General features: G+C 40.5%; 1 protein-coding gene across 1 annotated transcript in view; it reads left to right on the top strand.

Annotated features, from left to right (window-relative positions):
- The window catches only part of add3a (adducin 3 (gamma) a), a 69,717-nt gene that overhangs the window by 13,878 nt on the left and 31,460 nt on the right, over positions 1–24,379 (top strand). Inside the window, exons 3-5 of the mRNA XM_084716149.1 lie at positions 18,349–18,487; positions 21,682–21,833; positions 21,926–22,006. Coding sequence (XP_084572275.1) covers positions 18,349–18,487; positions 21,682–21,833; positions 21,926–22,006 — 372 coding nt within the window. The remainder of the gene's footprint in view (positions 1–18,348; positions 18,488–21,681; positions 21,834–21,925; positions 22,007–24,379) is intronic.

The following is a 24,379-nucleotide window of genomic DNA, read 5'->3' as shown; positions in this document are numbered from 1 at the left end:
GTGAGCACAAGGCGTATTTCAGCCAAGGCGCATAATGTTGTGGGTTGATTTTCTTTCCTTGGAGGTCTGGATTTTTGAGAATTACAGTTGCTCTACTAGCCAGACTTGACTGAAGTGCTGGAGGAGTTAGACAGTCAGAGGTTTGAGCCCTCTCTGGAACACGCATGCTAATTATTTAGGCACTCGTCGTGCTGTAAAGGCAAAGCAGTGAGATGTAATACTTTACCTTGGCTTTGTAGCTGGCTGCAACCTCTGCAAAGATCAGAATGAAGTGCAAAGATTGTGATCATAACAAGAGCAGTTCAAAGAGAGCACACGCTACATCAACTCTTGACCACAAAACTATGATTTCCCAGTAGAGTTACTTTTATCAGCTATTTGTTATTTAGTCTTAAGTCTGTGTGTTAGTTATAATTGCATTTAGCCAACCAACTCCTGTCTCTTTTTAGTCATTTCAGTAGTAAGTCTGAGCCTTTTCCACCAACACTTTTGGCCACACTGAGCCAAACCGTATTGCGCCGAATTGCATTTCCATTATCACTTTCAGCACGCCAAGCTGCGCCAAGCCGCGCCCCACATGGACTTACTCTGGAGTGAGGCCAAAGCGAGCCCAACCTGCTCTCAAGTGGGCCGTGGTGACGTCTCCTCCGCCACAGCCAACCTGTGATGACCCTCTTTTCTCCCTCTCAAACAAACAAGACGGAACCTTTGTTTTGAAAAGTAGTTTCTCTCTAGTGTCTTTGGCAGTTTGTGCTTTCAGGCATCTGCATTGTTTTACAGTTTCATATTCGCTTTCAGCTGTGTAGGAGTCATGTTAAGTTACTGCTGATGAAATCCCCAAATAAAAACATTTCCTGATCGTGCTGCTTCATAATAAAAGCATTTAAATAACGAATCAACATGGCACCTGTATTGTGAAGAATTTAAAGAAACAGTGTGTTTATCCCAGCAACGTAAATGAACAGTTTATCCATCACTTTACAGCTACTCGACTCGAGCCTCCTCAAACTCATCTACAGGTAAAAGACACACCTTCAAGTGGCCCTGTTGTAATGGAAATGCAAACCCCTGCCTGGGCTGACATGCTGAGTCAAGATGAGTTGAGCCAGGCCAGCTCTGTGTGTGGAAAGGGGCCATTAGTCAAAGGCATCCTTATCAAAGAAAAGCGCAACTTTCATCGTCTAGTTTCAGTCATAAGATTTTATTTTGTCATTATCTGATGAAAAACATAGATGGAATGATCCACAACACAGCTTATATAATGTAACTAGAGCTGCAACGATTACTCAATTAGTTGATTAGTTGTTGATAATCGATTAAACATTTTGAGTCTTATTTTTTTTTCTTTTTTTTTAAGAAAAAAAAATAGCTTCTGAAATGTCTGGTTTCTTTACTCCTCTATAACAGCAAACTGAATCTATTTTGCTTGTGGACAAAACAAGACATCTGTGGACGCCACCTTGTGCTTTGGGAAGCACTTATCAACATTTTTCACCGTTTTCCTACATTTCATGAGCCAAGCAACTAATTTGTTAAGCAAGAAAATAATCAACAGATTAATCAGTCATGAAAATAATTGTTAGTTGCAGCCCTAAATATAACGCCGCCGCCTTACCAGTTGGCTTAATAAAGCTTTTAAAAATACAGCCTAACATTTTGTTAAAATACCTCACTTTCTTTGTGGTTGGCCTTAATGTGTCTCTTTAGGCTTGTGGTATTATTACCGGCTATTTTATGGCCACATCGTTTCCATTCTAATAAAGCAATGCATTTGATTTTTCTTCTGAGCCAAATTGTAGAGAAAATGGGCCCAAATATCATCTTGTTTCTCTCTCCCAAACCCTGTTGTTGTTGTCATTATATTTAATTTACATTCTGTAAAATAGTTGATGTAAGTTGCTCCAGGTCCTGACTGTGCTCACTGTGTGCCACTGATATGATGCTCGCAGCACGGGATACTTTGTGCCCTATTTTTGTCAATGAAAATAAAGAGATTTTGGTAAAGTTTTTAGGTTTTAAACTGCATGTATGTTGATATAGTCACGGTTGGTGTTTAATGACAGTGGTGCCATTAGTCATGGGGAAAAAAAGGTTGTCGTTTTTGCTCACAAAATTAACCAGTAGTTCACAGAGAAACACACCATGTGCTGTAGTTTTCTCAGACTTATTTAACATCTGCCGTGTTTCTTCAGGAAACACATTAGTTTCCTTTTTGACCCTGAATGCATCTCCATCCCTGTCAGTAACTCAACACCTAACTCTGGTAATGATAGTCCATCTCACTCTGCTCATTTAGCTGTAGATAAAGTCGAGCTCATGGCCTCGTGTAAAGCAGACGGCGTTGCTCTATTTGACTGTTTGTATTGTGCCCTTTGAACAGTTGCGTCACCCCGTGTGGAGATTTTACAACAGCCCCCTGCCTTTCAGATCAGCCTACGAGGGATTAGGAATATTTACTCTGTACTGTTGACTCAGGGCTGGCCTTTAACCGAAGTGCTCCTCGCTGTTTACAATGTGGTCTTACATTTGGAGACGCAAGGTGTGTGTGTCTGTGTGCTTTGAATTACTTTGAAGTGACAAATACACTTTGAAGGAGTCAGCAGGGATAAATGTACGGTAAAGTCAGGTAAAAGATAGGGTTAGACGTTGCTGAGGCATGTGTGGCATGAATGAATGTTCCTCATAGGAACAGTAACACAAGTCTGGGATTGTGTGTGTGTGTGTGTGATTGATATTGGGCAGTGGCTGCTGTGGCTTGGCCCGTTCATTTTAAGCTTTAAATGTGATCCGCATTCTGCACATGACCAGCGTGGTTTTGTTGGCACGCTGCGTTTTGTGCCAGATGTCTGGGAGGGCAGCAGCGAGGTGCTGCTGATGCAGGTTTCCACTTGATACTCCGTGCATGTCTGCGAGTGTGTCTGCGTACGTGATAGAGTACCGCAAGTGCAGTTAGGGGTGAGCAAATGAGTGAGTGCATTTTAGGGCCCTGCTATAACTCGCCTGCAGGGAACTGTCTGGCCGTCACTGAGCGTCTGTGGTCGACCGTCACTGGTATTTTTTGCGTGTGTGGTGTGTCGGGCACAGCTGCCCCCAGTGCCTCGTTATCAGCACAGATTCGACACGTTGAATTAATGCCAGAGGCCGTCAGTGAGACAGACCTGTCTGACTGGATTTTGAGCCTCCTGAATCTGTGTTTCTATCAGCAGAGGAGCCTGTCAACACCAGCCACAGTGATCTGTCGAACAGATCATATGCTCGATTTGTTTGTTTGTTTGTTTGAGACCACAGGCTACTGACTAGTTATTACTAGTTACTTAAGCTAGAAATCATGTGGACTCCAACCAGCTGACCATTGATTCTAATCTTTGCGGTGTGTTCAAATGCCCCTTTTAAAGGACAGCACAGATCGTTTGATGGAGGGTTGTATGAGGTACTTATCAATAGTGTATGAGCAGTAGATGGTGGTCAGCATGTCCCAAGTTAGGAGAAGCAAAGAGAGGCATCAGCACCGAAGCTGAGCAATGAAATTTTGTGGATGGGGTCAGCAGCCACCTTAAGAAAAGGTCCACCTAAAAATGTCACTTTTATTGTGCACTTTATTTGGGATATTTTCAACACTTTACCTTGCCTTCAGACAGCCTTTTGCAACAGAATACTGACGTTATACAAACCAAATGCCTCTTGCTCCAAACCAACCAAACTCCATGAGGGAAATCAATCATTTTACCATGCAAAACACAGGATTTGTTGGTCTACCACTGCCTCAGTGTACAAGTTGTTGATGTTAATGTGCGACTGGTGAAATTAAACAATTCCTTTAAAACACCAAAGTCAAACAATAATCTAAAAAAACTCACAGATTAAGGCAGTGGTAGACCAACACCTCCTATCTTCTTGCAAGTTAAAATGACTGATTTCTCCTATGGAGTCTGTTTGGCTTGGAGGGAGCAGTGATTTGGCTTAAATAACTGATAGTTGACCATCAGTAAAGTCAGTCTGACAGCCAAGTAAAGTGGTGAAACTATTCAAAACTCAGCATACACTTTAATTTATACTAATGTCTTCCTAGGTTGACCTTTTTTAGGTGGCTAGAATACATTTTGTTGCTGACCCTGTCCACAACAGTTCACGCTTATCTTTCATGCTGGTACTCCTCTCTGCTTCTCCAAACTGGGGACATGCTGACCAGTAACTAGTGTAGCTAATACAATGACAATAGATAACTACCTCATACAATCCCTCTTCAAATAATCCGAACTATCCCTCTAAGACATGCTCTAGTTCTAATTCGCTCTTGGTTGATCTTCTTAATCTAAACTGTGGGAGTTATATCAGAGTAAATTGTAATATATTAAACTGAATTGAATGCAAAGCAGTTCAGTTTTATTCTAGCTGCTCTAACCAATATTTCTAAATGAACAATAGATCAAATGATTATGTGTAAAGAACTGCTTATATGAAGAACCCACAGAGAATCATCATTCGACACTGCAGCTCTCATCAGCTCTAGAGCATTGTAGCATCTTTCAGCTCATTATTCAGGTGTTCCAGCCTGCAACTTTACTGTTCTGGTTCACTCTCACTCTTGGCATCAATCTAAACGCTCTGATAAACTGCCTGTGCGGTACCAGCTCAGCAGCACCACACAGCAGACAGAAAAAGTTGGTGATTAGCTGGTGAACATACTGGAGCATGCAGCTGATAAAGGCAGATATTTCCTTCAGAAGGTGGTGGAGACCAAAACAGAGCTAAAAATATTGGACTTCATCAGGTGGTCAGAAACACAACTCCAAACTGATTTGTAATTATCATGATTATTGCTTATTCTGAAAACCAGTAGTGTATTTTTTCTGCTCTTTTTTGGTTTCATGTTCTGTAGAATACTGCTGGACTTTAGTGACTAATAAAGGGTATTTGCTATCACCAGTGATAACTGTTATTTCACCAGTGTTACACTTGTGGTTCATCGGCTTAGTGTCCAGTCTCGCTAGGCAGCTGTTTTCAGCAAAAATGCTCTGGTGAACTGATTGAACAGCACCTCCTCAGCGGCACCGCACAGCAAGCAGACGAAGTTAGTTAGTGATCAGCTGGTGAGTAGAGCGTTTATTTGAGAAAGCCAGATATCTCCTTCAGGTGGAGACCAAAAACAGAGCTAAAAGAGGGTGAATATTGGACTTGCATTCATCAGGTGGCCAGAAACACAACTCCAGATGGATGCTGATGTTGTTCTGTATCTACTGGATGTGTAAATAGGCAGCACAAACACCATAACAACTTTATAAGGTGATAATTTGTCAATATTGTGTTTACGGCTTATTCTGATGCTCTTTTCCCTGTTTTAAACCATTTTCTGTTGAATACCTTTGGATGTTAGTGACTAATAAAGGCTGTTTGTTATCACCCATGATAACTGTAATTGCACCAGCTGGACATCATAGGCTACTCACTGGTGTGTTACACTTGCGGTCACGCAGTGTTGTGTATATCATTCCTGCTTGATGTGGTTTTGAACCTGAGCCAGCCAGCTCTCCGCCAGCAGTAACAGGTGGCTCCCTGTGGGTCGCGGAGTCTTTCCAGCCTCTACATCAGGACAGTTGGCCTCTCGGCGCTGGTTTACTCACATTCAACAACAATAACAAGTGTGTGTCACCAGCTGGAGATGAACACGTGTGCCCCCAATCTCTCTCTCTCTCTCTATCAGCTCCATTTCTTCCTTCATCTTTCTCAGTTCGTTGCGCTCTCTCATGTTCAGCTACAACAACAACAACAACAACAACAACAACGTCACCAGCTGGGTGTCCACACATGTGCCGCTGCTCTCTCCCCCCCTTTCTCTCTTTCTTTCTCTGTTTGTTTTCATTCCAGTGTTATGGGACTAGCGGCGGCTCCAGATTACATGTTTCTAGCGCTCAGATGGCAGGCTGTATTTAAAGTCGGACCAATATAGACCAGGCGGGAATGAATCAACTCAGCTGACTTCATCCGCCCACTTCATTCATGCAGCAGTGTTTACTTTTGGAAGTCGACGGCTTCAGCTGAACCTTGAACCCTTTCCGTCCCTTATTTTTTTACCATCAGGTCCCACCAGGCTGTGTGGACACACAATGCCTGTATGCAACAACAATATACAGAGAGGCAAAAGTAAGACAACAGAGGTTATAATGAAACAGGGGTTGGGAAGGTAATGCATGCACGTCTGAGGTAGTCTCAGGTCACGTGAAACATAACAAATACATATTCTGCACTGACGCATTCATGGCACTGACATGGACATAAATATTGATCACATTTTCAAGCTGAAATCTGGTAGGTTTTCTGTCTCATTTCTAAGAATAAAAGCATCAAAATCCTCAAGAGTTTGGAAGCAGAGATTAATATTTAAAGTGTAACTGCACCTCAGGTCTGAGCCAACCTTCGCCCACTGTGTAAGTTTTGAAAAGTCTGCAGAGAAACACTGGATACACAGAGAGTCCGCTGGAGCTTTGACAGTCACTAGGAACACATTTGTGTCCCTTTGTGTAAAAGGTTCTGTGTTGTACCTGTACTAGTGGCTATTGGGACCGCCCAACTCTGATTAAAGGGTGTTAACATTCTTTTTTTAATATAAATTTCATGTCACAGATCAGTCCAAAATAGTCAGCTCTGTCCCAGCATTAACTTAGCAAATTTTTAGGATGATTTAAAAGAGTGGGTGATGTTTTAAACCATTTTCAACTCTCGAAATGCAGTTAATTCAGATAAATTTATGAAGAAATTACAAAATTAACACAAGCACTGGTGTGTTTCATCACAGTACAGTAATATAATTTAGTTTAGAGCTCAAAAACACATTTAAGTGTGCAGTACTCTTTTAAACAGTTTATACATTTGATTTACAGTTGCATTAAAGGTAGAGTGTGAAGGATTTTTTAGTTGCTGTTTGTAGTTGATTTCAAGTACTGACATTAATGCACAGAAATGTCCAAAACACAGCACAAAAAAAGAAGAAGAAGAAAATAAGAAAATACAGGCAGAGGGCGGTGTCTCTGCAGACACCACCATACACTCTTAGTGGGTCATAAGTGATTATTTAAAGGGATTATGTGTATATGATTGTATAGATTGTTTTTAGGAGAGTATACCTTTTAAGATTAACAGTAGAGCATTGTTTTCCTTTACTGATATCTTATTAATATGCCCTGATGTTGATATCACTTAAATTTTTTGAATATTTAAGTCAAATGTAGAAGGAAGAAAAAAGAGGAAGTGGAGGATTTTTCAGATGGCTTTTGGTGGTATTGTTGGTTAACACAAACGGCGTTCTGTATGACATGCAAGGACTGAAATTTGCCTTGAGGTGGTTTGTGAGACACACTGAGGTGGTTTTCTGTTGCATTTCATGCGCCAGATTGGATACAGATTTTGGCTGCAAATCAAAGTCTCATGATGTCATGGTTGGAAAATCACAATATTAGTTTGTTTGTGTTAAATGCTGCGGTTAAGCCCCTCTCTGCGTTCCTCCGTAGCTGCTGGGAACGAGGTTGCCGTGACTCCACTTGTGACCCAGAGAGTCAGAAGGTCAAAAAGCCCTCAGAAGCTTGAAATTAAATCAGATGAAATTGAATTTTAAGTCGTCCTTCCACATGCTGCTTCTATTTTCTGCATCTCTGCTGATCTTGCCTTTTTCCCTGCCATTAGGTTTTCCTCTCCTCTCCACGTCTTGTGGCACAGTTTGTTCATCTTCCATAGAAATGATTCATTGATGCCAAGTGGTAAATTTACTCAGCCCCATTTGCACTAGTCCCGTGGTTTTCAGAGGAAGTGCACATTTTCAATTGCCAGAAATCACAAGTGGATAATTTATGGTGCTTTGGCGAGGTCTGCTCAGAACCCCCTTGTGTGAGGCAAATGTCACGGCTGCTCTCTATGATGTTTTCCCCTTTTTTCTTTTTAAAGTCCTGAAGGTCTCATTTGATAGAACATTAGTGGTTGAACTCACTCCAGAGACTCTGTTTTTTCAAAACCACCGCCTTTCCACTCAGTGCCGTGTCTCGGCGGCTGTGTTTCAGTTTGGCATTTCACGACATCTCTTGGGTGCTGAACTTAGAAAAACCTCCAGCAGTGGAGCAGTGCCCTCAGGATTAGAGGGTAACTGACTGAAATGTTACTAAGTCCACTTTAGCTCATGCACAACCTCAAAAGGGAAGGCCAGAAGTCAGAAGAATCCCCTCTGTGCTTAGTGTCGTTTTTCATTCAAAATCATAGACAGGAATGTTTGAGTTGCTAAGTAAAATAAATATCATGTTTTTTTTCTTGCTGAAACCGGTGCATGCAACAGTTCAATATGCCAGATTGGTATGAGTGCAGATACTGACCTTATTAAGAGGATTGTGTATCAGCTATGACGTGACCAATGTTAAATACAGCTTCCTTCTCAATGTCATTCAGTGTTTTCCACTATCAGTACATTCATTCAGCCACAAACACCTGTTTTACACAAACATGACTCCAGTGAGTTCCATGCATAGACTGTATATTAAATAGTGGACAGAACTTCCAGGTCTGAAAAGTGAAGCTGATAAGGAAATGCCTTAAACCTGTATTCTTTCTATTGGGCAGCAGGCAGCGACTCAACTGGTGGCAAAAACAAATCTGACTGTATGGAGCCTTGCTGTAAAATGAGCCTACAACTCACTTGATCTATGGCTTCAGTAAGCAGTTATAGTCTCAGCCGCTAGTTTCAAGTCTTTGCCTATACAGCATCTTGTTCATTAATTAATTTATGGTCCCATTTTGAGTAAAATAGATGATGAGGCATGTTATGCTTTAAGGTGAAGCTACCATCAGTCTCAGTGAGCCTGTCAGGTGCAACACACAGGGCTCCCAAAACTCAGATCAAACTACCAATCTAGACAATATCAATCAAGATTATGTTGCTGCGTTGCCTATTTCTTGCCTAAAATGTTTTTAGAAATATATTTTAGTGTACTTTTTAGCTGTAACATGAGATAAGATCACAACCAGGTGGCCGCCTTTGTGCTTTCTGTTTCCAGCAGAGCCTCCTTAAATTCAGATCAAACTATTTTGCTACTGCATTGCCTATTTCTTGCCTAAATGTTTTCAGAAACCTATTGCAGTGCACTGTTTAGCTATTATATTGCCATTATTTCCTGCTGAATGGACGAGCCAAAAACCAAGCAACGCCCAAGTTGCGGTACATCACCCATCAGCCTCACGCTCTTGTCAGAACTGTGCATGCTCGTTGCAAAAATCCAGGATGGCAGCTCTCATTATGCAAAGATATGTAGATATGTGTGTGTATATATATATATATATATATATATATATATATATATATATATATATATATATATATATATATATATATATATATATATATATATCCACATGAATGAATCCACACACACATAATACAGGGTCATCTGCATGTATTTGTACAACTTATTGTCACTTTTAACAACATGATGAGTGTATATGATCTCCCATGCTCAGGCTAACCCTAACCACCGACTTTCCTTTTTGGGTGAACAAGTTCATCTCTCAAGAAAAAAGGGCAGAGAGTTTATGCAGAGTAGGGAGCTGTTGCAGCCGCAGTCGGGGACCAATTTCACTGATGCACACTCCGAGGTGAGACAGGGGCAATCAATAGCATTGGCAAGATTTCAGGCAGGCACTCTGCTACTCTGTAACACTGTCACATTGACGGCGTGAGAGAACAGCATTGTGCTGACGTAACTGGTGAGGCTGTGGCTGAAATTACAGGCCTCACCTGGTCTGTGTGTTTCACTAAGCTTTGTGTGCGGGGGGGTGGGTGTTTTTTGCATGTACTGTATTTGTCTTTATGTAAGAGTCTTTTCATGCCACATATGTTGGAGAAGTTTTATTGAGACTTTGTTGATGTTACTGTTGTAGTTAAGAGACATGAAAATGCAGGTCGCTGTGTTCTTCGGGTAAACTGTGATGCAGTTTTGTAGGAGTGAATGTGTAATCCTAACCTGCTGCAGGAAATGACCCCAAAACACAGCATTCACAGGTGTAAGAAAACAGAAGTTGACATTTGATATTCAGCTGTTAAAGTCTAGTTCAGGATCTGTTCAATACAAGCTACTAGTGACTGTTGTTTTCAAGCCCTGGTTGCTAAATAATAACCTTTTTTTATGCACTTAATTTAACTCTGCTGTAGTGAGTCAGATCTAACCATAATAGTGTCATTTCACATGATGACATGAGTGTGTATGAGGTAATGCTGAAACCGTCAGGAGCCACCCACACTTCTTTGATCAGTGCAGGATCATCGGACCCGCTTCCAACAGAGTCATAAAAAGTCCCGTCTTCCTTTCCCACTGGATGACGCACAACAGTTTGTGTCACCTGTATCTGTAACAATGGCTGAACCAGAAACAAGAGAATCACAACAAAAGGAAACTTCTCTGGAAGTCTTGTGACGCGAAGTCCTTGAAGACTTGAAACTTCCTGTTATAGTGAAAATTTGAAGAAATGCTTCCATTATCCCTCTGAGAACATGACCCAGATGATCTAAAATATGCATGAGAAAATGTATTTTTGTAAATTACTCTTTTCAGGAAGCATCTTCCCTAGCGTAATGTCCTCAAGTAGGACCCGAATCCTGACAGCTTGTTCAAACCGAGGGGATATTTCTCAGTAATACAGTAATATCAGAAGAGAGGGAGTGCTGTTGTACTGGATATCAGGACAGCTGAGAATTGGTCGTAGGCGTTTATTTGTCTTGTGTAGCCAAATAAATGACTGGGACAGGACTGTTGTCAAGCAACACACACACATGTTCCTGCACACAAACGTTAGCTTACTAGCTACTTTGTGTAGGTCAACACATTACCGCAGTCGACCTCTCCTTTAGTTGTCCAGATGGCTCCATAAAACTGCCTCAAGAGTGTCTTCATCTCTGTCTTTTTTTAATGGACTGAATGTTGATGTGTGTACTTTTGAGACTTACACTGATACGGACCAACAATTAGACCGAGACCACCTGAAAAGTCTGGTCTTTTTTAAGTCTAACTGGACAAGTGGGGCAGTTTGTTTATGGTCTGAAAGCAGGTGGTGAAAAATTGTGAAAACTAGCGATCAGTGTTTCAGAAAAGTCCTGAAATGTCTTGTTTTGTCCACAACTCAAAGATATTCAGTTTGCTGTCAAAGAAGAGAAACCAGAAAATATTCACACTTAAGAAACTGAAATCAGAGAAATTAGACTTTATTTCTTTCAAAATTACTCAAACTGATTAATTAATTGTTTAATTTAAGAATCTGTTAATCATTGCAGTGCTAGTGAGGGTAATATAAGGTGATGTGGTAGTGGAAGAAGAAAAATGGTCAGGAACATTCATTTATGCACAAATTAAGCCTTACCAACATTTATTAATTGTGGAATGGGTCATGATGGTTTGTCATTCTTCGAAAGTTGGTCCCCAGGAAAAAAAAAGTTTGGGAAACACTTTTCTAATTGATCCCTTTAAGCCGTGAATATATTCAGATCATTTCATAACATGCATACATGTCAGTGCTGGTACTTTCCCTGATTAATAAGTCAAAAGTTGTTAAAACTGCTGCTCTTGTATCCTGTTCTATGTACTTTGTCAGATTAGAAAGCGTGACAGTAATAAGCCCTGGATCATTACTGTACAAGACGTCTCCTTTAAGTCCTGTCTCTATGATCTCTACATGTTAGGTCACTGTAATGTAACTGTAACGGTTATTGGAACTACTGTAAAGTGTAGTTGATGTTCCCAGTGCTATTATACTCTATATCAGCACTCAGCAGCCATTCTCAACCACTGAAAATCTCCTCCCATGTCACCCTCTATAATGGGATGCCTCTTGTCTAATCAAATTACTTTGTTGGCTCTTACACAGAAGTTCCAATAAAGTCTCACCTTTACAAAAGAGAAAGTCTGCAACACTTCCATGCCAGACTGTTTAACGTCTCAGAGAAACCAGGATTTTATTTCTCCAATCAACTTTTTGTTCTTTAAGTAAGTGGCTGTGTTTCACTACCCTCCTCGCTCTCAGGCTCCTCCTCTGGAGAGCTGGCCACGCTCCAACCAGCATGTCAACTTAATACTCTCAAGACCGCTACAGTTCCATTTTGAAAGATTAGCTTTAGCCATTTTGGGGCAGTCACGGAAACACTTTTTCATTTCTCTGATTGGATCAGATTTTTTTTTTCCTCCAGTAAGTGGAGAGACCTGCTGAGCCTGCTTGCCTTGCCTGTGATTTTAATCTGGCAGGGTGGAGGATGGATATTTGTGTTATTTTTCACTCCAGAGGTGAATGTGCTGGAACTGCAGTGATGTAATATAATATTTTGAAGGGTCACCTGACCTCCTGCCCCTGGGTTGAAGTGGGGGTGTTTTCAGAGTCGAGCAGTCACACCACAGCAGTTAAAAAAAAACACACATGGTGTGTTGATGTTTTTTTTTATTGATGCAGATGTGGGGGTTGTACTGAAATATTAATGATACGATTCCACATTAGGCCCCGGGATTAATCTGTTTAGATGATGGAAATCAAATCCCTGCTGTCATAATCTTCTTGGGAACACACACACAAATTGTAGAGCAGATGCCTGCCAGTGTGTGTGTGTATGTTTGTGGATGTGTGTGTTTTCATGCTCATGTGTTTTCTAATAGGTCTCATTCCAAAACGCTGGTATGTTGAAAGTTAATTTGAAATTAATTGGAGACTATTTTAAAAACAAAAGCGAGTCTAAATCTGTGTTGTAAACTGAAGCCAACAAAAGCTGTACTAAAGCTGATTTAAAGGGACAGTTCACCCTAAAAATCAAAACTACACACTTTTCCTCTTACCTGTAGTGCTGTTTATCCATCTAGATTTTTTTGGTTTAAGTTGTAGAGGTTTGGAGATATCAGCCATAGGAATGTCTGCCTTCTCTCCAATATAATGGGACTAAATGGAACTTGGCTTGTGGTGCTTACAGCACCAAAAAACTACATTTGGAAAACTCAAAACCAGCATTTCCTTCTAAAAAAATCATGACCCTCAGTGATACTCAAGATAATCCACAGCCCATGTTGCGAGCAGTTACATGTAAGGACTACTTTCTTTCTGCAGTACAGTCTCATGGGGCTACTGAGATTGTGTTAATGGAGTCTGGCAGACAGTGAGTGGGCTTTTGTTTTCAGGATAACAGGCTCAGCTTTACATTAACAGACAACTAACGGTTATAAACGTTTGATCATCCACAGTGTAGGACTTGTCATCACTTTTTTATTGTCAGTTGGTCCATGTTCACCATGTCTTGCACTCCTGTAGTGTTCCTGCAGCCTGCCTGTGCTTCCCAGAGTCTGGGGAGGAGTGGGCAGGGGGAAACCACTGGGTTCAACCATAGATTATGTCTTAAATAGGGATTCAACCTATTTAATATAGAGTCAATGGCTTCCACTTGCTATTTGGTCTCTTGTGCTCGTTTGTAGACCCACAATTGCTAAAATTTGCTCCTTTACATAACAGTATACTTGTCAAAATGTCAGTGATTACAGAGGGGATCCAAATATCCGTTTCTGGTTGTGTGGAGGAGAGCACTCTTCTAGTTTACATTAATGCTCTTTTTAACTCTTTTTCAACTCTTTTTAAGTTAAGCACTTGGAGTTGCATTTAATATCTGACTTATGCAAGTTGGATTGCTTGTTGAAGAGCCGATCTGGGCTTGCATTTTTGTTCTTTTTCTAAATGCATGAAAGAAAATCTGTGTTTGAACAGGAACATTCTACAGTGTAAGTGAAACATTTTATTGGAGCAACCAATGCTACACTAGCTGACAGTGTCAAGCTATGCGAGAGAATCATCCAGTATAAACCTCATTTCTGTGCTCTGGCTCCAGCAAACTGCATCATTAGCTGTGGCTCCGCTGTCAATCTGATGGCACAACTGTCTTTGAGACAGAAATGCCCAGAACCACAACAACAACTGAAAAACAGAAAAACCCAGACCAACCACTGTCAGACATCCGCAACAGACCGGTTGCCACAGCAACCTTGCCACTAGGGACAGAGGAATGTCTGGCTTGGGTTCAGAACCAGCGGTGCTCTGGGACTGTATGTGTCCTGACACGGGGGGTTGCTCTACTTTTAACAAAACACCCCCGCATGGGCATAAAACCAACGGCCCCGGACTCCATTCGTATAACACTAATGGACCATCCCATGGGGGGGGGGGGGGGCAGAGGCAAGGGGAAGTGAAGTGTCAGAGATGTTTTTTGTGCAGCTCTATTGGGAATGTGTTGCACTGAGATGAAATAAAGGCATGAATATTGAATGTATTGAATATTGGCCTGCTAGAGGAGTCATTGCATGGATACAGTGTCATGACCTATTTTCACTGTCAGGCTGGGCTGACTGTGCCGCAGATTTCCATCAGTGGTTATGAATTTCCACCAGGAAGTTAAAATGAACCCGTCAGTGGACTCTGACATCCCTGTTTCCTAGAAATTACATTTATATACAACCAATTACAACAGCAGATATCTGAGGGCAATCTAATACCTGATTGAAATATGTTTTATAGTAATATACCAAGGAAATGTTGTTAATGAACATTGGCAAGTCACAGAAATGTTGAAACTGAAGGAATCAGTACAATTTGTTTTCTTTTGCTGGGCCAAATAGGTCATCTTGAATATATGTATATGACCTACATAAGTTAACGAGACCTCTGTGAGAAGATTCACTGTTGTTCTGTTTTTGTTTTTTTTTGTTTATATATATATAGTATTTGGCCCAGAAATTCGATCGTTATCTACTCACCCTCAAACTGATTGAAGGGCAGGTTTAGTTTTTTAGTCCACAAACACTGCTGGAGTTTCACAGGAAAACAGCGTTGCAGAATCTCCCAAACAATGGAAGTGAATGGTGACCAGTTTTCAAACATTAAAAAAACAACAGAATAAAAACATGAAATGCCTCCATACTGCTTGTTTGGCGTAATCCAAATCTCCTAAAGCCCCAACATGCCACGTTGACCACAAAAATGTTATTTTGCATCATGTTTTTAGCCTGAATCTTAACTGTAGATCCTTAGCTTGGAGTCACATCCATGTCCACACTGTCTGAACTGGGTGTGCGTGGTGTGATGGTGCACAAATGTCATGTTGGGACTCCACAAGACTTTACCATTTTTTTGTTTTCAGTTTGTTTTTTACATTTGAAAACTGGTCACCATTCATTTACATTGTTTGGGAGGTTTTGCAACACTGTTTTCCTGTGAAACTCCAGCAATGTTTTGCGCACTAACAAAATAAACCCGACCCTCAATCAGCATGAGGGTGAGTACATGACGACTGAATTTTCATTTCTGAGTGAACTATCCCTTTAATGTCACTGGGTGCGAAATTAGATGAAACTTGAAGAGTGCAGATCGCCGGGCACCAGATGGTGAAGCTGCCACCACAACTGCCAGATGCAGCTAGCCGAGTCTTGTAAAGTTGCACCAGCATTAGCATGACCCCCCACATACATTTTTATATTTTCACAGGCAAACATACAGTGAGTAGTACATTAGCCAGTTAAAATGAAGCAACCTGGACAGGAACAGGAACTCTTTACTTAGCTAATTTTATCTTTTACATTATATTTTGTGGTTATTGTGGTGGAAACACTACCGCTTTTGTCCAGAGGGGGCTTCAAAATCAACAAAATATAAAAGTTCCTTGTAGTAACTTTAAGTTTAAGTTGAAACTTAAGATGATATGCAACTGGGCACTGGTTTCTATTGGAATATTCCACAAGTGGCAGGTTTCTCAAAATCAAGAAAAGGTTTTCTGTTTCCTTGCTCAAAATCAGGCAAAGGTTTTGTCCAGGTTTCTGAAATGAGAATATGACATTTAAATGTGTAAAAACAGCAAATAACCAGCATACTTGACAAACGGCATCATAATCAGAATACTGCTGTCTATAAAAATATACTCATGTGTTATCATTCCCTCCACTGATTCACACGTCAGGGTCTATAAAGTACACTGCAAAAAAAACATCCTCTGTACTGGTCACAGCTTGCTTTAATTACATTAGCCGGCAGGGAAAGGTGAGCGTTCCCCTTGAGAGGTTAACAGCCTTATTAAGATTATGAGCAGCTATACATACAGTATTAGCTGCTGTTCTCCTCTGCAGCCTTGGTCTGAATTATTGGGCCTCAGGCAAGAAGACATTTACAAATTTCCTCTTATATCTATGAGTTGTTCTTATTTTGTTAGTACCCACTGATTTCTGGGATTCACAGATGTCCTTTTACTTTTGCTTCTCTTTTGTTATTTTACTTTTACTTTTACTTTTACTTTTACTTTTGCTCCTTAGGTAAGAAAAAAATTCATGAGTGATCAAGAGCAGTCTTACCGAGATCCAGTACCAGACAAAACTTTGGATACACTCCTCATTCAATGTTTTCCCTTTATTTTTGTAAGAAACAGTTCATATCATGCCAACACTGCTGTGCTGTCATCAAAGTTTAAGGTGGCTAAAACAGCAAAAAACTTTTGCACACTTGTATGTAGGTCGACAGAAGAACCATGAGTTGCACGCTGTCTTCTGCACCTGTAATCAAAGATTTAAAATATTATATTACAAGTGCAGAAGACAGTGTGTGAGAGTTTTTTATATTTTAGATTCTTGAAAAGAACGTATTTTGCCTCGTTTTCACATTTTTTTGCATACTACATAATTCCATATTTCATAGTTTTGACGTCTCCATTATTAATTACTGTAGAAAAAGTCATCACTTACTCTCTTCAGTCACTGTGCGTTCTTCTGCTGACACGACATTTATACCAATACCTGTTTTACTACTGCAGAAATTCGTCTTACGTCTTTTTGATGGCGTCTCTCAAATTAGTAGTTAAGAGTAATATAGCCTGTAGCATCAACACTGTCAAACTGTCCCTGACACTTTCTGTCATGAGCTCCACTCTCAGAAGTCCTGTTTTTCCTTTTTAGAACATTTGATTTATGATCTGTTGTGTAATGAGGAACATTTGCTTTGAAGGAAGGTGGCAGCATAAATTCATGCAGTACTTTATATGATGTAATGCAGCCATCTGTGTGTGTGTGTGTCTGGTCTTGCATAAGAGTTAGCATATACCTCATTGTGTCTGTGGACTCAACAGATGACTATAGTGTGCACATGAGGATTAGCCACACACACACACACACACACACTCTGTCTCTGTCCCTGTCCCTGTCCCAGTCGCACCAAGCAGCCAATCAAAACGTGCGGCTGCAGGCTGGCCAGACAGCCAATCCTGACTCAGCGTGTTGGGTAGCCGGCCTATCCCGATCCAGCTTCATAGAGCGCTTCGAGGACGATTCAGATTGACACCGGAGGAGCATGTCTAATCTGTGATTAACACGTCTCCCTCGCTCTTCTTCTCTTTATTCCCACTCGTCCTCCCTCTTAATGTTCCCACATCTTTTTACACTTTCATCCCTCTGTCACTGCTAATCCCCTGTCCTCCACCTTAATCTGTCTCACCATCTTCTCTCCCTGTCTTTCATTAAAAAAAAAAATCTTTACAGTTAAAGCCTGAAAAAAGTTATTTATTTCACTTTGAAAGGATTTTTTCTTCAGTTCAGGCTACAGGACACCTGACTGAGGTGACTGAAACTTGTTGAAGGCTTGTTTTTGTTGATTAGTACACATAGTGTTTTCCCTGCCTGTGTAATATAAAGGAGCACCACTTCTGTTTTTTTGGCTGCCACCTTGCTGATCTGTAATTCATTCATCGCTTGTGACCCGATGACTTTAAATCAATACCTAATGCATATTAACCCCACATCTCTTTTTGTTGGATTTTAACTCTTCTTCTATTTTATAATCATTTTAGCAAAATTCAGCACTTTTTGACCCACCTGTTGGTACTTGTTTACTAGTCAATCAGGAGTGAATCATTCATATGCACAGATTTGATCTTAAATTGTGTGTGTGAACCATTTAAGAACTTTTTTGGTGTTCATTAGTACTTTCTTATTTCCTGTTTGTTCTTAGGTGAGATCAAAATTAAGACTGCCCCAGACCACTCAAGTACAACAGCCAACTCACATTTTGTGCTTTGAAATGTAATAATGATGAAAAAGTAATTTTTATTTTAAAGTTTATTCATTTAAATTTAAATTCATTTAAATTTTTAAAATATGATTAGATTGCAGAGACAGATTTTCCAAAACTTGTGTGCTGTTCTGAACTCTATCAGCAGGATGACATTGTTCGTCTGTGCCGGCATTCAGCTTCTAGTTTTTGACACGTTGCGTTGTCTCAGTGTCACATTATTTCCCCTCTCAACTCTTCCTCTCTCCTCTCCTCTTCCAGGCCTTCAAGGAGGAGTTGGAGAGCCTGATCCAGGAGCAGCAGCGGAAGGGGAACAACCCCACCGGCCTGCTGGCCCTCAGACAGATCGCTGACTTCTTCATGGCCAGCTCGGTGGCTGGCTTCAACACCTCCCCTCTCAGTGAGTGCTCGCAGTGCTGGGGCCCGTTACCCCGGGCGACCAGATGCTAACATTTAGCAGGACAGGCCACCCTTGCCCAGGGTGCAGCGGCTTTGAAGTGCACTGAAAAACAAAACACGGCATCTGTATTTGAAGACAGGAGATCCGTATTCCAACATGAAATTTGTGCGCTCAGGGGCATGAATACCCCGAGACGACCCAGCCCCAGACTCCGGAAGAGCTGCGCATATTTCTCTGGAGTTTGATCCTTCGTGAGTTCTGTCCAGGAGTCCATATGTGGTGTCTGCTTCCAATCACAGCGCTGGAATGCACAACTAATGCTGAATTACACGTCAGAGGCAATATAGCACCTCAGTTTAGCCCGTCTTTAAAATATACCCATAATGAGCAAGTCTGAGGAGGCGTTGCCAGTAAACAAAGTATTAAAGGCTGGAGTGTCGCCTCCATCACGTCAGTGTGAAAAGTAGGATTCATGTGGAGCCAGATGTGTCAGATACACATCATTAGATAAAAAGACAGATGTTGGATTGCTGTCCTGTGTGCTGTTGTTGTTAGGAAAAGAGGATCAAAGTGTACAGTGTATGTCCTCTAACACAGGGGTTCTCTGGACACCGAGAGGGTGGCGAGATCATGTCCAGGGGTCGCCAGATGGTTATGGAAAATGAAATAAAATATTGAGGCAAGCAGCATGGAATGAGAACCAGGAAGCAGCTCTCAGCGACACCAACGTCAGCCTCTTAAAAGACTTCCAAAACAAAAACCAAGCACTCAAAAATGTGCAAAATACAGCCGCAGCCACCTCACTAATAAGTAAAACTATAAACCAGCACCAAAATGACAATTACCAACATAAATCTCCATGTTCCAAACAAACACAAACACTATCAAAAAGCAACATTTACTTTTGTTGATTTTTGGGGGCCTCTTTAGGCTAAAGCATCAGTGTTTCCACTATAATAACCACAAAATATTATGTGAAAAATACAATTATCAAAGTAAAAATCTTCTCCTGCTTCTTTTAAAGTGATTAATGTACAACAGCAATTCCAGAAAACCTTGGATGTTGTGTAAAACGTGAATAAAAACTGAATGCAGTGATTTGCAAATCATTTCTGACGTGTATTCAATTGATTACAGTGCAAAGACAAGATATTTGATGTTCAACTTGATTACTTATTCTGTTATTGATGCCTGCAACGTCTTTTTCAGAGACGTCCCTGCTTATTTTAGCAAAACAAAGCCGCATTCTGCACGTCTTACAGCGGCATGGCTCTGTGACGTATCACAGTGGTAAACTCGCTCCTGTATCAACTTTTGTGGAACATGTTCCTGCATAAAAATCAGAATGAGTGTTTTTACAACCAGTTTGAACGTTAAATATCTTTATTAAATTGAATATATGTCAAATTGTTTTTGCATATCACTGCATTCTGTTTTTATTTGTGTTTTACAGAAGGTCCCAACTATTTTGGGATTGTGGTTGTACTACTCAGAGTAACTTTGTCTGGGAAAATGTGAACACAGGTTCGTTTCATCTGATTTAACTGAGAATCCATCTTGGTTGCAGCCAATCAGAATAACTGTATAGAAACAGCAGATCTTCCTGCTGGTCTCTCTTTCTTATGAATCTGTAAGTCATATCGAGGCATCAGTAATAAACTGAGACTGTTTCATGACTGGTTAAAAACTCCTTGTAATAACTTTAACAAACTGCTCAGTCCAGAAAGCATGATGGGTAATAAGGTCCATATTATAGACTGGGGGGATGTTTTTATTTCATGACATCACCTCTAGCAGTGATATAATTTGCCTTAGAATAGATTTAATTTGCTGTTTTTGTGAGAGTCAAAGCGTGCGTGCAGACACACACTAGATATTAATATTTTTCCCAAATATTAGACATTTTCTCTCCCAGGAACAGAAGCACGCTATTCCAAGAATCCCAGGAAATGTTCCTGTTTTTAAGGTATAAATTCAGCTACAGTCAAAATGCACTGCCCATATTTCAGGCACCATTGAATGCAACATGGAGAAATATGGGTCTCCAGTCTGACCACTCTAGTGTTTTAGTAGGTGGTATTTATAATTATTGAGGCAGAAGAATGCCATTTATGTCAGTCAACATTAGAAAGAACTGTGCATGTAGCTTGAAGTTCGCTGCAGCTTCAGGCAGATTATTCAGGTGATTTTGCTCGTCTCTCTTCACTGCTGCTTTGACACAGGTGCATTTCACCACCGCCTACAGCTGAAAGTGAATCCATCATCTGCTGCCATCTCTGCCACTATTTCACCCATAGAAGTATTTTGGATAAACTATGAATACAGTGTTCTTGTGCACTTTGAACTTTAACTTTAAATGTTGTTGCAGTGAACTGCAATCTTTATTGTTCAATCTTTTGACTCCTATTCACACCCAAAGCTAGTGGCAGAAGCTGTGTTGTGTTTCTGTAATGTAGAAGGTACAGCCTTGAAGTTACCATAGTAACTACCCATCAGAAGTCAGTCAGTCAGTCAGAGGTGTTTGAATTCATGGCACTTTGTGTTTCTTTGTGTTTCTATCAATTAAATGGTACACACACACACACACACACACACACACACACACACACACACACACACAGCTGTTGCATATCTTTTAAGAAAATAAGATATTTTCTAAATATGTTCCCATATACTGTAGATGCTTAAAAACTTTTTAAACTGTTTTCCCTTTATTATATTTACCTAACTGGGAAATTCCTGCAAATCCCATTCCCCACATGCACAAAACCTCTTTTTTCATTTGGCACTTTTGAGTCACAGTATCATGTTTAACCAAGCAGCTATAGTCAGATTTGCTAGCTATCACACTGAATGAGTACGATGAAGCAATGGCTTCCCAGGAAAAGTATTCTTGCTCAAGGCTCGGGCCAACAGGAGACTGGACAGGGAATGCAGACTCCCGAGCTCCCACCAGGCTTCGGAAATATCACCCCACACTTTCTGCAATATGGATTTTTTTTTTGTGGGGGCCAAAAATACCAGAGTGATTATTCTGGGGGGACACGACTCAACAAAGTTGAGAACCACTGCTCTAACACACACCTGAAGTGAATATGATCCTGCAGACTTGAATGTAAAGAAGAGAAAATCATTTTAATACAACTTGATCTTTTTTTTCCTTTGATTTAACCCCTGATCTTTCCATCGTTCAGGTCTGGGGATGGTCACTCCCATCAACGACATGTACGGAGTGGAATCCACCACGATGGTGAAAGGCGAGAAGCTGACGCGCTGTAAACTGGCCAGCTTCTACAGACTGGTGGACCTGTTCAGCTGGGCCCACTTCGCCAACTCCTACATCACAGTAAGACGCTGCAGCCAAGACCACAGCTGAGTCCATGTTTTACTATATCGTGCGCTATATTTACTTGACTTTTTCTTGTTTGTTTTTTTTAGGGTCGCGTCGGTAAAGAGCAAGACCACATCCTCATCATCCCCAGAGGACTGTCATTCGCTGAGGCATCTGCATCAAACCTGGTAAGAGACATTTCTCTCTACTGGAAGGTTTCCACTTTCTTTAGGCCATAGAAAGAAAGTAGTTCCTATATGAAACTGCTCACACTACAAGGTTTGTAGATTATCTTAAGTAAGCAGGTCATGATTTTTGGAAAGAGACACTGGTTTTGAAATTTTCCACTGAAAGTGCGTTGAGCACAACAAGCCGAGTACCATTTATTAGTGCCATTATATTGGAGAGAAGGAAGACATCTTTATGACTGATATCTCCAAAACTCTGCAGCTCACACCAAAAAAATCTAGGTGGATAAATAGTACTACAGGTTTGAGGAAAGATTTTACTGTCCCTTTAAAGCAGCTTTAGTTTAGCTTTTGTTTGCTGCAATCTATGACGCAGACTGACTTTTGTTTTTTAATACTTTACAATCAATTTCAAACAAACTTTCAACACACCAGCATTTTACATCTCACACCAAAAACTATAAATGAACAAATAGCACTGCAGGCCAGGGGAGAAATATATATTTTTGATTTTGGGGTGAACTGTCCCTTTAAAATGTCATAAGCAGTAAAACAAAAAGAATCAGTAAAAAATAGGGGAGGTTATTCCACCTAACTGGATAAAAAAAAGTTGATTGTAACAAGTGAAAGATTCTGGGTCGGGAGATTTTTCAAGACATTTTTAATTAATTTCATGTGTAGCTTTGAAAATTCAAACATAAACAAGTAAAAACAAAACAAAAGCAGCTATAGAGAAATTTATTTCAAAGTTAAACTGTGACTTGAGCAACCCGTTGGTCATTTGTTCTGTCTGTGTCCTTGTCTGTATATGTTTTTCCTCTGAGTATTAAGCTTTTGTCCTTCACTGGACAGGACTAATGCTTTTCCACTTTGCTTAATCAGCCATTTACTTCCTTCAATTGACTTCCTCGAATTGTATGAAGGGGAAAAATAGCAGATGAACCGTATTTCACCGTTTCTGAGTGCCACAAAGGAAAACGTGCCTCGCCTTTTCTCTCTCTGTACACGTTTGCCGTATTCATTGTCACTGGTTCTTTCTCATGTTGACTTGAGACTGACCAGAGCGTCTCTCTCTCTCTCTCTCTCTCTCTCTCTCTCTCTCCCTCTCTCTCTCTCGCTCTCGCTCTCTCACTCTCCCTCTCTCTCTTTGCTGCTCTCCTGCATCAAGTCAGCAAATATTGTGGTTCAGACTGTTTGTCCGTCTAGTTTCGGTTCAAAGGGTCCACATGCTGTCAGAGCTCTGGCTATGCCGTGTCAATAGATGTGCAATAACGTGTGTAATAATCTGTTGGCAGCCCTGTTTCCTTTTTAACTCCCTCTAATTCAGTTTCTATTTCCATCTGTGTGTGTCTGTGTCTGTCTGCCGCTTTCTCTCACTCTACTTTCTCCCTCTGGTTTCCATCCAAGTTTTTATTTCTGCCACATTCCAAAGTATCAAGTTGAAAAAGCTGAAAACAGAAAAATTAATGAGCTTTTCTCAGAGTTAACACAAGTACAACACCCCAGTTGGTGCTATTAATAAAATAATTTATACCCAAATAGTTTTGTAGACTTGCTGATTAACCTGAATACAATAATGGCGTATGCTGGACCTGACCAGCCAGGTGGATGATTTCATTTTGATGCACAAAAAGCACTTCAACAATAATATTTCTGTGTGCTGGTCGCTCAGTTGGTTGATCACACACCTCTACAGAGGCTCAGGGTCCTCAGCAGCCTTGATTCCAGCCTTTGACCCTCACTGCTTGTCTTCAGCTTCAGCTTCAGCTTCTCTTATTTTTTTGTGTGTGTCTGAAAACGGCCTTGTCCCAGACACAAATTCACAATTTCAGACACGTTAAAAATGTGTTAAAAGTCTTCAGAATCTAAAACTAACAATATCTACTGGAAACATAGGTGTAAAACATAGGTGCTATTACAAAATATCTTTATTTTAAAATTGATTTTTTTTTTTTAAATGAAAATGTTAGCTCTTTAAGGTTGTGTCCCAGATTTTTGCAAAAACAAAAAAATGATTTAATCAGGCATGAAAAGGTTTAGCTATACCCTAGTGACCCCTGTCTCACTTCCTGCTTTAATAAAGGCGGGGATACTGCTCAAGCACTGATAAACTTTCTATTTTTTGATAAATTCATTGCATAATACTGCTATTAGATTTGTTTCAACCATAACTTGTCGACTCCATATCCCTACTAAATCAAAGCTAAATAGGAATTATGGTTTTAAAATGTGTATTTTGATTAACATTAAGAGAACTCTTAGACACTTTAAAGAATAAATGTCTGCTCACTGCAACTCTGCTGTGAAAAACATTTTGTCAACCCCTTAACACGTTGATGTCTGCATTTAATAATAAAAAAAAAAGAATCACGA

This window comes from Lutjanus erythropterus, chromosome 3, assembly GCF_056507025.1.
Source record: "Lutjanus erythropterus isolate fLutEry1 chromosome 3, fLutEry1.hap2, whole genome shotgun sequence".
Taxonomy (NCBI): Eukaryota; Metazoa; Chordata; class Actinopteri; order Lutjaniformes; family Lutjanidae; genus Lutjanus; species Lutjanus erythropterus.
The sequence above is the reverse complement of the archived record's forward strand: the minus strand, read 5'-3'. Positions and strand labels throughout refer to the sequence as shown.